Source organism: Chaetodon auriga, chromosome 3 (genome assembly GCF_051107435.1).
Source record: "Chaetodon auriga isolate fChaAug3 chromosome 3, fChaAug3.hap1, whole genome shotgun sequence".
In the NCBI taxonomy this organism is placed as follows: Eukaryota; Metazoa; Chordata; class Actinopteri; order Chaetodontiformes; family Chaetodontidae; genus Chaetodon; species Chaetodon auriga.
This window is the reverse complement of record NC_135076.1, coordinates 12,737,193-12,754,707: the sequence shown is the minus strand read 5'-3', so window position 1 is coordinate 12,754,707 and position 17,515 is coordinate 12,737,193. Positions and strand designations below refer to the sequence as shown.

Sequence of the window (17,515 nt, the reverse complement as noted above, 5' to 3'; positions counted from 1 at the left end):
AGTTCATCCATTGTAGTTGTAAAAGTATCAGTCAAAAGAAGACGTGGCGTTTAAAGAAAAAAAAAAAACAACAACATACAATTGTGCTGAATTATTCCTCAATCTTATTGTAGTTTGCTTTTTGGCGACCACCGACTCCGGATTATGTAGTTTATCCTCGTTTAATTCATGACTACATCGCACATTATAACCTACATGCTGAGTAGGCCACTGGCTCATAGCTTCCCATTTTCTGAGCGTTGTGTTTGTGTGTGTGTGTGCGTGTGCTGTGCTGTGTTGAGCGCTGCCTGCATGCGGGCGAGGAATATTTAAATGTCTTGTGTTTTAATTGACGCTCGAACTCGAACTGGAAGCTCAGAAACGAGGAACAGCCCCCATCTACCGGCAGCGTCTCCTCTGTCTGCTCAGCGCGCTCAGTCCGGAGCTCCTCAGCCTGCACGCTGCACAGGGATCTCTCACACAGCACAGCCTCAGGTAAGACCTCTTCTATAAGGGACACAATAATACAAGGTTGGCTTCTTTTTTTAAAAAAAAACAAACAAAACAATTAAAACAAAAAAAAACAGTGAGGAGCGCGTGTGAAGCAATGCGCGACAGATCTGATGCATGAGAGGGAACATGGGTAATGTTCTCCGGGATAAACAGGGATGTGGTGGAAGGTAAACCCAGATGAACTCTCTTTACCTGTATTTTTATTTAAGAATGCTTTAAACAAATCTTTTCACCCTGACTATCTTAATTATGTAAATATGTTGGCTAAGATAGTTATAAATGGTTTCAAAATCGCGCAAGTTAAGCGGTGCTACAGGGGAAGTAAATATATGACGCTTTTCTTAAAATGTAGCCGAAGTAATTTTGTTTGTATTGAAGGCTGAGATATTAGATTTTTTTTAATTCAATTTTATTTATTCATATGACAAAAGTCAGTGGCCCACTGAGCCATTCTGGGTTACACGCCATTTTACACAGTGTTTTTATTTAATTTTTAAAACGCGTCAGAGGCTTGAAATGGAGCTCAGTGCATGAATAAGCAGCGGTTATTTGGCGTTTTTAAAAAGCTTTCATTTAAGCATTGAAGATCGCAAATGTTAAATTAGGGCAAATCATTGTCAGAAACTAAACGAAAAATGACACAGAATCGCCCACATTCATCTCCTTCAATTTATTTAAAGCCAGTAATGAAATATGATGGCTAACATACATCAGTAGACTATTAATTAACAGGATATATTTAGAAATCAAAAGAGAACTGTTATTTCTAAACTAAATATTGTCCCAGTTTTTTTTTGTTTATTTTTGTTTGTAAAATCGTGATTTCGTGGCTTTGGTTTATGCAGACTTTCTCCAAATGACACGATGAATTCAGAGGCTAAAATGAAAAGAGCGGGTCATGAACAGATATTCTGTTGCAGGTAATATCCTAATTAGACACAAAGGAAAGGAAACGGATGAAAATGACAACACAAAAGACATTATTCCCTCAGCCCCTTGGTGTTCACTGACACATTGTTAAACCCTCTTCAGTCAAATGAAATGTCACTGCTGCAGGCAACGGGTCAAAACAGTATCTTTTTTATCGACATTAGCGATATGATGGATGCACGTGCAGTGTTTATATTTCACTCTGTGCGTAAATCCAGTTTTTGAAAGCAGAAATCGCCTTTTTTCGGAGAAGAGATGAAGAAGAAGGAGGGGGGAAAAAACGAAAAGAAAAGCAGCAGCCAGATTAAATATCACACAGAGCTGAGTTGATCACTCCTCTCAGGGCGTCTTTGTCCAGGTGAAATGAAATCCGTCTGTCCTTTTTGAGTCCTTTTCTCACCGCTCTGTGGCTGCTGCTGAGACACTGACCGAGCGCAAATTAACGCGGTGCTTTGCAGAGCAGCTGCAGGTCCAGTCCGTCCAGGAGAGAAGGGCTCAAGCCTTGTCTTACAGCGCTGTTATCAAGGGGCCTCCAATTAAAGCCAACACAACTTCATGGTGGGTGGGTGGGTGGACGGGGGGTGGTGGGGGGGTTGCACGTCTACGCGTCTTTGTACACGTCTTGAGATGAAGCATCCACACCTGAGCCTCTGGAGATCTATTAATGGGACCAAATCCGAGTCACACATTCAGCCGGTATATCTATTGTTTTATGGAGAAATGCTGAGGGCTCGCGGGGACCAGGGCTGGAAAGGCCTGCGTCGTGTTAGTCAAAACCCTGACCTTGAGCTGCCTCATTTTGGGTTTGTTGTCACCATATTTGGCGTGCGTACTGGACAGTAAAGCCAGTCAGTCTGCCTTTTTTATTTGCGTGGCACAGTTTTCACACCCTTTAAAACTGACACAGATCTTTATTGTAGCTTCACGGTCTCGCCTCCACGCTGGATTATATTCAGTAAAGTACATGGAATTAAAAAAGAAAACCACGTGAATCTCTGAAAACATACTTGAAGATGATGACCACCAGCTGGATGTGTTTTTTTTCGCTTGTCTGCTTTTACTTTACTATAATATGAATTAGATATGTTTATGGTTGCGATCCTGTTTCTGTTATCATCAAATCAACTCTACGGCAGGTAAACAAGATTGTGGCCTAATTCAAGACAGAGGAAAAAAGAGCCGTGTCAAAGAGTGCTGGGCTGTGAAAAAAAAAAAAAGCAAAGCTGTTTCACATGAGCCTTTAATGGGGAAAAAACTGATTCTCGGAAAAGATGAGCCTATATTTACATGCATTAAAAAAAAAGAGTTTAGTTCATCGCCTCAGCAAATCAAGTCTATCCACAGAGCATTACCATGTTCAGGAAAAAGAAAAGCCGGTGTGTGATTATCTTATTTGAGTAAATAGGCTGTAATGGCGTAGGATGCTTTTATTTTGAACCAGAATCTCATTCATTTGTGTTTAAAAATGCCTTGTCTCTCAAACTGTTTAATACAATCTGTCCCCGCCCTCTAGCCTATCACTGATCACTGCCCCGCCCCAAACAATACATTTACACACACACACACACACACACACACACACACACACACACACACACACACACAGTGAGTTATCATGTTATTCTGGGACAACCACACCAACCTGGAAAAGAACGAATTAAACACCTAAAACTGTGAGGTTTTCAAAAATGTGGACCCTCGAGCTCCAGATGAAACCAGATCACAGTCCTCATGGAGGAGAATCAGCTATCCCTTTCTCTGACCCTTTTAATAAAACTCCACTGGCTTTTATTGCACTTCAGATGCATATTATTTGTTTAAGACATGTTAAATACAATATTTACCCTCGATTTACTCTAAGCCCATTTCGGTTTATGCATCTCATGACTACAGTCCAGCATCCTCTCCTGTAAATGAGGGGAATAAAAGTAATGAAAATGTCAATACCATAAAATAGCGGTCCTTCGCGCAGCCAGAATCGGGAGTTTTTGAGGGAAGAGTGACAGCTCTTTGTTGGTGAATAGGAATCAGTGGCGATGGAGAGAGAGCGAGAGGGAGAGACACAGAGTGAGAGGAGGGAGAGAGAGAGAGGGGAACTCCTCCTACCAAATTATTCAGACTGGGCAGGCTTTGCGGGCTCTTCACAAATAGGACACGGTTCTCAAATCCAGGCAGTCCCAACCTGACCTCCAAGCACCAAGGAACCCCTGACTGGGAAAATCGGGAGAGAGAAATCACCAAAAAGAAACAACAAAAACTTTGTGTCATTATTTTTTGGCGAGAGTTCACACTGTAGCCCCCTCCCCTCCCCTCCTCCCTCCCCACCACCACTTCCACACCGGTTTGTCGCATCATTTGGACTATATTTTTTTTCTGGAGGAGAGACATTCACGGGAAGAAGGGGAAAAAGCTGGTGCACCACCACCACCACCACTCCAACTGTCCCACCCATGTTGTAGTTTCTTCGTCTTTCTTTTCTTCCAGTTGCCTTTGCACTCTGGCGAGGAGGTGATCTGAGCCTCTGGGCTTGTGTCGCTGTTTTGTGTGCCTCTCTCAGAGCCTCAGAGCCCATTCGGATGCGCTGAGAGAGCGGGGCGCAGCGCTGCGGTAGCTACAGTATATGGAAGTTGTGGGCTGCAAGACAGAGGCAGGCAGTTGCACGTTGCGTCCAGGACCGGGAGCCATGCTTTTCCACGGGATCTCCGGGGATCACATCCAAGGGATCATGGAGGAGATGGAGAGAAGGTCGAAAACGGAGTCGCGCCTGGCGAAGGGCATGCAGCTGAACGGGAGAGAGTCGGTAAGAGGCCGGTCGAGCCGTCTTTGAATTCATGTTAAAACTTAACCTTCGTCACTGCGTAAACGGCCACCGTGGCACCGCTAACGTGCGGGGAAACGCACCGTTGTTTTTGGGGTGAGAAGGAGACCAGAGAGGAGGATTTGTCAGTTACTTCTTTGTGTTCAATTATGGTAAGATATCTTAGTCGAAATCTTCGGCTAAATTTCCTTTTGTCTTGGATATTGACTTTCCAGCTGATGGTGTATATTTGCTAGTATTTCAATAGCTGCTCAAAATAATCAGCTGCTAAAAACATCAATTGACTGCAACTTTACATGCAGAAGCCTCTAAATATATTTTTAACGCAATGTAAAACAACAAATAAGACATTGTACATTAAAGCAGCACTCATTTGTTTGCTGTCAATAAATAGAGCAATTTTTGTTCAGTTATACATTTACAAATAACTATTGACAAAAACACGGTGTACTATTATCATTATTATTGTTATTATTACAACTATTATTGTTATTATATCTGCATTGCTTATTTTATTTTAATTAGAAACAATTTATTTTTTGTATTTTTTGAAAAGGCCTATATTTAGTATTTAAAATATATGTTTCTCCTCCCAACTGTTAGTGAATTTGTTGTTTGGTGAAGAAAGAAGAGATTATGCCAATATAATGTTAGGTTTGCAATACAAATTGATTTAACTTTCCTCGATATTCAGTTAAATTCAGAAGTTCACAGTTGTTTGATAGATGGTAGTCATTTCTTTTGGGGGGCCCATGAACACACCGAGCCTGCGTTTGTTTAACGGTGTGTTTAAAGTGCTCTACAAAAGGCCTCGTGTTGATAGGAAGAAAGTTTAATTTCATGGCCATAAAGGCCTGTTGTTTCTGTTTCTGCATCACATATGTTGTAAAGGATTTCCCCAGCAGACTCTTGAAGGAATCACTGTAGTTGACATGCGCTCTCCTCTCTCTCTCTGCCTCAGACCATGCCTTCTATGAGCCCAGAGAAGCCTGCTCTGTGCGCCGGCTGTGGCGGCAAGATTTCGGATAGATACTACCTCCTGGCCGTGGACAAACAGTGGCACCTGCGGTGCCTCAAATGCTGTGAATGTAAACTAGCGCTGGAGTCGGAGCTTACGTGTTTTGCCAAGGATGGGAGTATCTATTGCAAAGAGGATTACTACAGGTAAGAAAAAATACGGTTAATCATGCGCGTAATTTTAGCTTTTAGTGAAAGTTCAGTCTCCTGCACGTACACGCACGCGCGTACACCCATCCACCCATGCACGCTGAGGTCCATTTATCCCATTTATTGTACTGGCTTTAAGGGAAAATGCACTTTAAACTCTTGAATAAACAAATAATGTTGTTTTTTTTTTTGTTTTGTTTTTTTGCTTTGTTCTTTCGTTTTTTTGGTACCAAACTTTTGTCCAGCCCTGATTCAACAGGCTGTGGTCGCTCATCTGGAATTATGATGAAGCTTTTTGGTCCAATTAGGCCTAATTCTTGTCTGAATAAAATCATAACATTCTCCCAGTGGCCCTGCATGGTGTTAATTGGAAATAAGTTATGATATGAGATCGTACTTTTATTCGTTGGCTCTGAGTGTAATGTAGGCTATTAACTTAGAGTCACCCTCTGACACAAAAGAGAAAGCCTACACCACTGTACTTTTTTTTTCTTTTTCTTTTTAAAAAATAATCCACCTTAGTGGCTTCTGTCAGCATGTACAGTGACCCAGCATGCCCGAGTTTGGACAATAACCAATGAAGAAGTGCTGTTACGGGTCAAATATGTTGTTCCATATTGTAACATACGTTTATAAAGCCATGCACAGGCCAGAATGTTGTTCGCAATTCATTATAATAGTAAAAACAACCCATGAAAGAGATGCTGTTAAATGCGAAATGTGTTCGCTGTCTCACCTCTCTCACACCTGTAACCTTTTGTGTTTAATGTCGCTACTAAGGGCTTAGCGACTGTACGGTTCATCACTGGGGCTGTACGCTGACTTTTTAATTATTCAACAGAGAAAATATTGGTACATAGAAAACATTTGTACGCTTACCAAAGTGTGGCCTATCGACCAAACGTCACTAGTTGTAGGCCAGATGTGGTCATATTAGCCCACAGTGTAACCTCAGCGTACAGGCCTGTTGTAATGCTGCCATATACACTGAAGCTGTGTCAAATATGCACAGCGCTTTGTCACTGACATGAAAGACAAATACATACGTGCCAAACACCTTGTTAGCTGCTTTAGCCTGTGACAGTGCAGGTTTAGCCCACTCGTCCACCGCTTCTGTCCTCTTGTTTGTCCCCTTCGGTCTCTGTGTATGAGGAGTCTTGACGATGTGTCTGTTCCAGAAGGTTCTCCGTGCAGAGGTGCGCGCGCTGCCACCTCGGGATATCGGCCTCGGAGATGGTGATGCGGGCGCGCGACTCCGTGTACCACCTGAGCTGCTTCACGTGCACCACTTGCAACAAGACCCTGACCACGGGCGACCACTTCGGCATGAAGGACAGCCTGGTGTACTGCCGGCTCCACTTCGAGACGCTGGTGCAGGGACCGGACTACCACCCCCAGCTCAACTTTGCCGAGCTGGCAGCCAAGGGCGGCGGCCTCTCCTTACCGTACTTCAACGGCACCGGTACGGCACAGAAGGGAAGGCCGCGCAAGAGGAAGAGCCCGGCCATGGGGATAGATATACCCAGCTACAACACAGGTGAGGCAGCTCGCCGCTCGGAGCAGGGCTTCACGTCGACAGCACGTACAAACGTCATGTGTTCATAGTCTGCCCAAGTTTTGGGTTGTTTGTTTTGGTGCAACAGGAGCTCCATCCTTTAGCTGTTGGTCTGATACACTGTGTGGACAAGCCCAGCAGCGGGGAGACAGTGAAACCAATAGTAAACACACACCGAGCTCCACAGTACGTCCATCAGCTGTATTAAACTACTGTGAAATTAAACACTTAGCTATTGTTTATAGGTCAAATGCTTCTGGAACCTTCTGAAAGGCCCCTGTTGGCCCATTGACCCCAGATTAGGAACCGTTTCCATGGTCGTCGAACTTTTCTGACCAAATGTTGTCGTTTTGGTTTGATTTTACTTTAATAAAGTAGGACATAAATGATTAAAGACACGTGCGAACAAATAAACAAGCAAGCAGCCAAAATGAAAATTACATTTTAAAAATTCGGGCTCAGTTTTTTTTTCCACACGACCCTAGCCATTAACCGGACGGTTCCTCGGTGCCCCAGCTGTAGCAGCCGATGGTCGACCTTCCATAAATACAGAAATAAATACATGCAAACGGAGGAGAACATGGCCTGCGTGTGACTGCGCCCGCAGCCAGTTGATCCTCAGCTCTCTGTCCACGCGTCTTTAACGCGTCGTTTTTGTGCTTTAAACTGTGGCGTGTGTTGCACGGAGAATGATCTCTCCGTCAACTTGCTCATCGACTTTTATAATTACGCATAATCTAGGTAAAAATAAATGCGCGGAGTGGCTGTGAGGGGCGCGAATGATGCGTAAAAATCGGCCAAAATCAGCTTTTGCGTGTCTTTGACTTTCTGCTGGAAGACAAAAACTGTAATCACAATGAACATTGCGCTGCTGTTTCATGTAGGTTCCATCCCAAATCTTGCATTGAATCGCTATGTTAGCCACCCCACAACCCCCCCACCCCCCAACCCCCCTGCAGCGTCCCCATTTTGTTGCCGCTTTCTGCGAATTAGTGTGCGGTTGACAAAGTTTGTCATTGTGCGCCAAGTTTCCTCTGTTCGCGGTGAATAGGGAGGAATAAGGGTAATCTGCACGTTAATTGTTCTTCGTTAATTGAAGGTGACGTTGGAATCTGTGGCCTCCTGCGCGGCGGTCAGCACAGTTCTCATGCAGGGACACGGCAGCGCCGTGCAGAGGGGCCTGCTGCAGGGAGAGACCAGGGGCTCTCAGCACAGCACTGTACAGCCCAGATCCGGCTGGAAGGGCTTTGGTTTGTTATTCGTAAACACAATTCCAAGAGATTATGCAAATCCTAAAGTCCTCATGATGCCTAATAGAGGAATAACTATTATAGCGCTGGGATGTTTGTTTTTTTTTTGCCCGTGCATGGCAGGATATGCATACCACAACAAAGCGTTAAAGAATAATGCGACCACAGCAGGTAAAAAAAAAAAAAATCACACAAAAGAAAATCCCACAGAGAAAGACATGAGATACAGGAGGCGATGTCCCTGTGCACTCATTATGAAACACCACAGACAGTGGGAATATTATTTTTCATCTGGGATAATTAAATAAAATAGTTAGAAATGGAACAATATATTTTCTAATTTGAAAAGAGATTTTTTAAGCGACATGCCTTTTTCGATTCATTTCTTAAATGGTATTTTTTCTCATTATGCAATGAAAACGGCCTTACGTTCAAGTTAGCCCATACACGAAAATAAAAAAATTGATATAAAAGGAAATTTAAGATTAATAAAAATAGGGAGCAGATGACAGATTTAATGTTCTCTTTTTCCTCTGCTGTGCTAATATATCACAAACACACCTCTGATGCCTTTCTCAGCATGATCTGTTCAGGTTAATATATCGCTCTGCAGATCAGGAGCCTCGTATTCCTGACAAATAAGAAGAGGTTTTGTTTGAGGTTTTGTTTCTGCTTTAGCGAGCACGTTCGTGTTAGTTCTCACCAGGGAAAGGTGTGTGTCTGCTGAGTATTCCACACCACTGTAAAGTTTGGTCTTGTTTGGATATAGAGACCCCTAGTGGGTAATATCTAGTGAAACACAATCCAGTGAGGGCTGGAACAGAGGAGCATAGATGCCATTGATTGTCATATTAATGGTGCGTATAGATGTCTAAAGAAGAAGTCTCACATAGCAGTAAACATAATTCACGCCATAACACGTACATAACGCAGTGCCACGCATTTAAAACATGTATCTCATAGTTTATTAAACCTGCTTTATCAACCTGATTTGTGATTTAACCCAATAATCATTTTTTTGCCCCTCATCTTTATGCTGAAGTCTTGGTTTAATTCATTTGATGTTTTATCAGGCACTGAGAAAAACAACTGGTCAGCATTTTAGTTACAAGGAGACACGGAAATCAATACAACCTACTATATAATTTAGAAATCCTATGCTTATTCTTCGCATGCCAAATTTCCTCTCCTTTTGCAGGCAAGTAAGAGATGAGATCATATGAGAGCTGTCCCCATATATATCATAGGTTCTATAGGAAAAAATTGAAATCAATAAATAATTATCATTAATTGTATTTCATTGTATATTTTGGTTCCAAGCATATAGATGTTCAGCAGTCAGTCACATGCCAATTAACGTGCAAGTATTTATTTGTCACTGGAGTTTATTCTGTCACAACACTATATAAAGATACAAAAATCTAATTTGTACAAGAATATAATAATGAAATAAAGATTTTGTTTTTTCTTAATGCAGCACAAAAGGTTTCAGCAGCACAGTTAAGCCAAACATGCATTTAATTTAAGGGATCCGTTTTTGCATTTCTCCATCTTTAAGTATTTTGCACTTGCAGTACTACGCCACTGACAAATGAGGCCCATTAGGCCTATTAGTCTTTGCAAACACCAGCAGAAATAATTTAGCTCGGCTCCAGCGTATGGTAAAAATACATCATTTTGCTTTTATTGAAATCGAATAACACAGATTATATTTAAACCACAATAATCACTTCCAATATGTTACCATATGTATAGAGGTTAAATAAATTTCAGTTTCTTGACATTCACTGATTTGCATGCTCTAATTTTGTCGTATAGCAAAACCTTCATTATTTATCATTGTGGTAAATGATAGATCTGTTAACATAGCAAGTCACTGATATGTACGATCTGAAGTCCATATGTGATAACAGCCTTAATCTACGCTCTTAATTGTGTCTTTTCTTTCCCTTCAAAACCAGACCGTGTAACAAGATATTCAACTTAACATTTAGCCCTAAATGTGGTGCAACATTTCATTAGTGACCACTGCAAATAATTACATTTGAATGGCGTTGTCTTGATACGAGTGGAGAGATCTGCTTTATCGCTTCTTTCAAGAAAATAGTTGAGCATTTAGAAAACGAGCCACTTGCAGAGTTGGACATCTTTTGCAGTTGTCCCTTACGGATCCTGAGCCCCCTCTGTGCTCTGCCCTCTCCCCTCTCAGGCTGCAATGAGAACGACACCGATCACTTGGACCGGGACCAGCAGGCCTACCCTCCAACACAGAAGACCAAACGCATGCGGACCTCCTTCAAGCACCATCAGCTGCGGACAATGAAATCCTACTTTGCCATCAACCACAACCCAGATGCCAAGGACTTAAAACAGCTGGCCCAGAAAACAGGCCTCACTAAGAGAGTTCTACAGGTAAGCAGAGAGCCATTCTTCTTACTGATCTGATCACCCCATGTCTGTGTCTGCATCACCCCACTCCTCCTCCATGTCCTTCTCATTTCACACCAGTATTATCATTGAAGTCATCTCTTTGATTTTGTTTGTTTGGTTGGCCCATTTAGTCATTAGATGTATATCCAGGGGTTTTTAACTGAAAATCTGCAGATTCTTAAATGCTTTTTTTTTTTTTGAGAAACAGAGGAGAAAAGTCGTTCTTACGTGTAGAAACTTAAGTGTAAAACTGTAGCTGATTATTAATAATGAGAGTGCACGTATTTCTTTTTATCTGTGGAACGGAAAAGGGTGTAATTCAACTCTCACAGATAAAAAAAAAAAAAAAAAAAACAATTAAAAGGACAAGAGTATTGTTTTGACGTGCTATTAAAATTCACATTCTTACATTCAGTGTTCAGGAGCTAACTGCTTCATTGTTATCTGCCCCATAAGCTCAAAATAATGTATGAAAATTGCCATATAAAGATTTACATATATAAAGCAAGGGCATCTTGGTAGAGTCATAGCTGTGATAACTTGATATGTAGACCAATGTACAAATGATTTGATACTTTCTTTTTTAAAAAAAAAATAATCCTAAAAACAAAGAGTAAAAGCCACATTGGGATTGGTTTGCAGGTTTGGTTCCAAAACGCAAGAGCCAAATTCAGAAGGAACGTTTTGCGACAGGAGAATGGAGGTGTTGATAAGGCTGATGGCACCTCACTCCCTCCACCCTCATCTGACAGTGGGGCCCTGACCCCCCCCTCCAGCGCGGCCACACTAACAGACCTGACAAACCCCTCTATCACTGTAGTGACCTCCGTCACCTCTAGTTTGGACAGCCATGATTCGGGGAGTCCTTCGCAAACTACCTTGACAAACCTTTTCTAACAAGCTATCTCTAGCAGACTGAGTTTTTTTTTTTTTTTTTTTTTTTTAATCTGATTTTGTTTTTTGTTTTTTGGATTTTTTGAGTTACTTTTATTTTCTTTCCTCAATTTACATTTTATTTTTTTTAAGTGACACCTTTAAATCTACCAGAGACAGCTCCTTGGAACAGAAAGTGCTGTACTGTGTACACAAACAAGAACAACAAGAGCAAGAACAGCAGCGACCACATTAAAACACAAGGAAATCATTTTAATGTGTAGCATTTGAAACCGCATGGCAGCTGTGTCTGCAGTCGACTTACAGTATGCAGAGATTGATTTTGGACGGGACATTTTTTGAAGTCGAAGGCATTAGAAAATTGTCATGGATCCCACAATTCATCGGAAAAAATAACTAAACTTGAAGCTTGTCTGGAAAACTAGCTCTTTTTTTTTTTTTTAAACTTGATTTGACTTTATTTGTACATTTGTATTGAATTATGATAAAATAAGCCCTTCCTAATTTATGGTTAATTGGTAAATTTTAAAATAGTATGAGTATTTTGCCCTCAGAAACCTGTTTATGTATGCACTGTGTTCGCACTATCCAATTTAAAGATTTTCTTTCTGTTTTGAAATAATTTGGGAAATAAACTTGTAGAATGTTCTGTATATGGATAACTCCAGAAAACAGGCTTTAATTATTTCCGAATGTTTCGGTCTCTAAGACCGAGTTGGATGGAATCAGACACTGAAATATCTCACAGAGCTACATGTAAAACGACTAAATTGCATTATAAGCACCGAACCATTGCAGCTTATATGGCAGGTAGATGCTGAAACCACATACGTTTTTGTCTTGATTCACAAATCTACTGTGATAAAGAGAAAGAAGCAAATCTTACAATCTGTACAGTGGTAACTGTTCAACATGTAATGCAGTCACATAATAATTGGAAATCAGCGAGAGAAATTCGGATCGGAGAACAGTTTATGGACACTGTTGCAATCGATTGTTTTCATAACAGAGCACTTTCTCGGATTTGTTGGCGTCATAGATTAACCGTAGTCAAATGGATAAATCCTAGTAAACATATCCATAGATCCACAGCTAAACTCAATTGCACACTGACAATATACTGCCCAGTGAAAAGTGCATTATTGTTTTTATCATGTTGCTCAGGGTAACGATGTGATTTTAAAAGGGAAAAGGAGCAGGGGTGAGAAATTAAGTGGTTGCGACGTTGCAGACTAGATTTGTAGAGCTGACATGAACATTCAAATGACCTCAGATAGGTGGAGTCGTAAGAGGCAGCCAGTGGGAAATCATTGTCCATGTGTTCTCCTTTTTGGCCATATTTATACTTTCTTTAATGACACTTGCCACTGAACAGACCAAAAACATGTTTCTTCTGGCTGAAAGATGGAGAGAAAAGAAAGACAGAGCAAAATCTTCAATGGAGTTGATACATTTCATTGTGAGCGTCACAATTTGTTCTATCGTAGAACAAAGTGGTACTCTAAATCTACTTAATGAAGTAGATGCCTAACTCAGTTCTACTATGTGCCTTATGCTATAACTTGGGAGAAAGTTTGTGAAATTCAGGATATATGTGTTCTTTGTTAACTGATTCACATCCTTTTGACGCCTCACTAGTTTTGTACTGTTTTGCATCTTATTTCCGAAGATCTTTTTATGGTGTATCCTGTTAAAAAGGGGGCAGCGATGTCATAGAAAGCATTTGTGCACTCTTTCAGATATAGTTGGGTAATCCAAGAACCTTATATATTGATCTTCGTGTTAATAGTTGAGTACAGTAAGTGTTCTATCAAGATTGTCCATGTTTCCCTGTTTCTTGATAAAGATGGTGTATAGAAACTATTTCCCCTTAAATATTTATGGACCAAACGGTTGTTATATATCTTATTAAATTTGTGTGAATAAAAATACTTTGCTTTAAATGGGTTTTATTTTTCATTACACTTGCCATTTTTGTGTTCTATCTTGAATACAGTTTTCGTTTATCACATCAACAAATGAGAAAGCATTCAGTTATTAATGACCAGCTAAACGTCCTCATTTTTGCTTCCATTTTTTATTTCTATTTCCTATTTTATGATGTTTATGGTTTTTAACGTAATGCCCCATGGATTTGCATCTAAACCCTGCAGTCAAAAATATGAAATTGCTTTTTAATGCATGAACATGGCTTTAAAATTTAAATCAAAGTAATGCTGCAAAGCATATATTGATATATATCTATATACATATATAGTATATATTTATGCATAGCATATTGGTAAAACTAAAATGAAGTAAGAGTAAATGCAGACCCCGTAAAGCCAGGTTGCTCTGTAGTTAATATATTCTTACTCTATCATTTCTTTCAGGGAGAACAAATCTTGGGGCATTACAGCCATACATCCCGACGTTTGAAAATTCCCTAAAGTATTAACAGAAGGGGAAAACTTTGATGGGAATTCCTCACCATTGAAGACAAAGACAATATTAGGATAAGACGATAGCATATTGAGAACAAATAAACAACCAACATAAAACCTGTTTCAGTTTCAAATGTACAACAGATGATTTTTTTTTAAACTAAGGTTTGTCCTGAGTGTTTGAATCCATCAACGGAGGAGAGCCCACAATGTATGATATTACTGGTAATCAATGTGAAAAAAAAAAAAAAATCTTTCTGTATTGGAATGTTAAATGGACAAAAATGATAATAAAATGTATTGTAACATAGTAAAAAAAAAAAAAAAAACTCACAGAAAGGAACAGGATGTCATTAAAAGACAGCAGGCATCCAACATGATAACAGAGACGGATGTTACTGGTACGAACACACACACACGCACACAAACACGCACACACACACACAACCTTTCTCCCACTGCCTTGCTCCTATATAAGCACAATATATACATTCCCACTATCTTTGTTCTCCAACATACACACAGTTACACACACACACACACACACACACACACACACACACACAAATGCACACACGCTGCTGCCCCCATGCACCCCACCCAAGAATCAGCTTGCTAAATAGAAGTTTTCTTTTGTCACGAGTGTCATTTCGTAAACACATGGCCTCCTTGAAACTCGGCAGCAGGACGCCCATCAAATATGATGAGTGTATGAAGAGGACTGCAGAGCTGGAGCTTTGCCATCTGGCTGTACCGAGGGAAGGAAGTGAAAAAACAAAGCAGATAAAGAAGAGATTCTCATTTTGCATGCGCCTCATCATCTTGTTAACATTTTCCTTGAGATGTATATTATTTCCTTTGATTCATTGTATGATTCATTGTCAGCTGCAAAATAAAGCATATGAAAATGATGTCCCCGATGCCCATATAGTACCTCTCAGCAGAGAACACTCCTATAGATTATTTACTATTTATAGTATTCAATATTTCTTTTCAGCTCTGTTTCAGCCAAAGTCAGTGATTTAAAAGTATGGTCACACATGAATCTTTTTATCATAACTGAACACTGATATTGCATCGACCAGTTTGAGTCATAAATGACACAAGTGGAGCGAAAAACGGACAATGTGACATACAAACTGCAAAATCATGATTGCTTCAGTTAGTCTCATTACTTAGTCTGAGTGCTGCCTGTGTATGCCATGTAAAGAAGGTGTGTTGTGGAAAGAAGAAAAGAGAAATATAGAAAGAAAGCGGAAGGAGGGAGCGAGAGTGACTGAAGCCACATGGGGACCAGTAAACAGGCTGGTGTTGAATTCCAACAATGTGGGAAACAGCAAACACTTCAGTCAGTCCAAGAGGAAACCTCAGTCGCTGGGGTTCCTGCGCGCTGTGGCAGCAGGGCTGTGTTCCCTGGGTCTGAAGGGAGGACGGTGGGCGGGTTGACACCACAGAGCTCCGGGAAGCAGGGCTGGAGCAGAAACACAAACAAACACAGCCAGCCCTGCTCAGTTTTGGAGCTGCAGAATGAAAATTCTGGACAACGTCATGGCCCTGTGTTGACAAGAATTTCAGGGGTTTGCTGCTGGGCCGTTGGTGACTGGAATGCATCTTATCGGTGTTTGTATAAGCAATGCCTGATCAGCCACCTTCTTGCCCATAGGACTGCTTCACCATATTCCAGGTATTTTCTTCTTTATTTCCAAAAATATATAGGAAGGATGAAAAAAATACTTGCTAGTTATATTGCACAGAAGCACCACGGGTATCTGTGGTCTATTATGCAGCTGATATCATAGTAAGATAAACCTAACTGCAACATGTGACCCTTACTTCTGCATTAATGTTGATGTAAAAACATAAATACAGCAGGTGAAAGGAAGTTCTGCCAACTAACACCTTCCCCCACCTCTCTATCTCCTCCTGTGAACGACGGCCGCTGTGTAACATGACTGTGCATAAACAATGCTGACAGTGCTGCATGTTTTCTGTCATACAAGCACTTTGTTCATAAAGCTTGGCATGACTGATACACGTGACGACACATACACAGACAGCTGGTTTGCTAAAGGTAATCGCACAGATGTTTTCAGTACTTTAGATTTATCAACAAGGACAAAGAAAATTAAACTCTCAAGGGGCTCATCATGGTTTGACAGCACTTCAGGCTGCACAGACCAGACACCTATTGATGCAGAAATACAATTTTCACAGACGTTTGGCCCAATCAAATAAGTTTGTGACCCAGCTTATCAGGGTCTGGTTTTACAAACCTGCTAAAATTTGTGACATTTGAGGCGTATTTGATCAGGTCTGCCTGAAAAAATGTGTTACATCTAAAGGTCAAATGAGAAACCAGCTACAAGCATAAGCACTTTTATCTGCCTGTCATCACAAAAAAAAAAAAAAAAAAAAAATACTAGGGGAAATCTCCAGTGTCCAATCATGTTGACATCAGACATTGCTCTGTGGCAGCCATATAAACCAAATCAACAACACAGCCACATCCTACAGCGTCCAACATTTTGTGTGTATATCAAAGCCATTCTCAGCATGCTCACGGTGAGCTGAACTGAACTGAATCCAGGTGCAAAGCAACGCGTGTGAGGATATTTTCAGGATATTTGTACTTATGGTCAGCAACACCTGTAATTCACACTACCTTACTAACGGGAGAACGAATTCCCTACTGAGTGATCAGCAAACTCCGGGAAAGTGTGTCTCTGCCGACACACACACACACACACACACACACACCCACACGTACACGGTCACACATACATTACCACACATTATACACACACAGTGACAGGCGACAGGGTCAAAACAAAGTATGAAATGATCACTGAGGCATAGGCCACACCTGCAGCTTCCATGTTGCTCTGATAGTGTTGTTTCTATTGTCGCTGCTTGTGTGTGTGAGTGTGCGTGGGATATTCTGCCAGTTCCGCCTCAGTTCCCTCCTCTCATTGCTAGGCGCCTATTTAACCTCACCTCACACACCAGCTGCCCTGCTAACAGAAATACACACCGGCACTGGGACACACATAATCACACACACACACACAGGCAGATGTCAGAGGGGTGACGATGTGAAAGAGCTACACAGCTAAACTGTGATGTGTGTATTCACTGTGTGTGTGTGTGTGTGTGTGTATGTGTGTGTGAGGACGTGTATTACTCACATTGTGGGGACATAAATTGGTACACTGTGGGGACTTGCCTTTCTTTTGGGGACAAAATAAAAGTCCCCTTGATGTAAATCATTAAATTTTAGGCTGAAGTCTTGGGATAGGGTTAGGGGAAGGTTAGGTTTAGGTTAGGCTTAGGTTAAGTTTTGGTTAAGGTTTGAGTTAGGCAAATAATGGTTAGGTGGGTAGGGTTAGAGTTCGAGTACGTCTCCAGGAAATGAGTGTAAGTCTTTGTAATGTCCCCAGAAATGATGGAAACACAGCTCTGTATGAGTATGTGTGTGTGTGTGTGTGTGTGTGTGTGTGTGTGTGTGAGGCCTGCCCTGCTCCTTGATGCAGAGCAGGTGGAGGGATCCTCTGTGCTG

General features: G+C 41.1%; 1 protein-coding gene across 7 annotated transcripts; it reads left to right on the top strand.

The window, feature by feature from the left end:
• Window positions 1–337: 337 nt before the first annotated feature.
• Window positions 338–14,863, top strand: lhx9 (LIM homeobox 9). Of its 7 annotated transcripts, none has more exons than XM_076726599.1 (6): window positions 338–474; window positions 3,980–4,222; window positions 5,202–5,404; window positions 6,589–6,944; window positions 10,422–10,624; window positions 13,909–14,863. In XM_076726599.1, exons 2-6 carry the CDS (start codon window positions 4,043–4,045, stop codon window positions 13,963–13,965), a joined length of 999 nt encoding a protein of 332 aa, XP_076582714.1. In that variant the 5' UTR covers window positions 338–474; window positions 3,980–4,042; the 3' UTR covers window positions 13,966–14,863. The 7 variants fall into 7 exon arrangements, with proteins under 7 accessions (XP_076582714.1, XP_076582712.1, XP_076582708.1 ...); XM_076726597.1 differs by having other exon boundaries at window positions 6,586–6,944; XM_076726593.1 differs by lacking the exon at window positions 13,909–14,863 and adding an exon at window positions 11,285–13,476 and having other exon boundaries at window positions 349–474; window positions 6,586–6,944.
• Window positions 14,864–17,515: the final 2,652 nt, after the last annotated feature.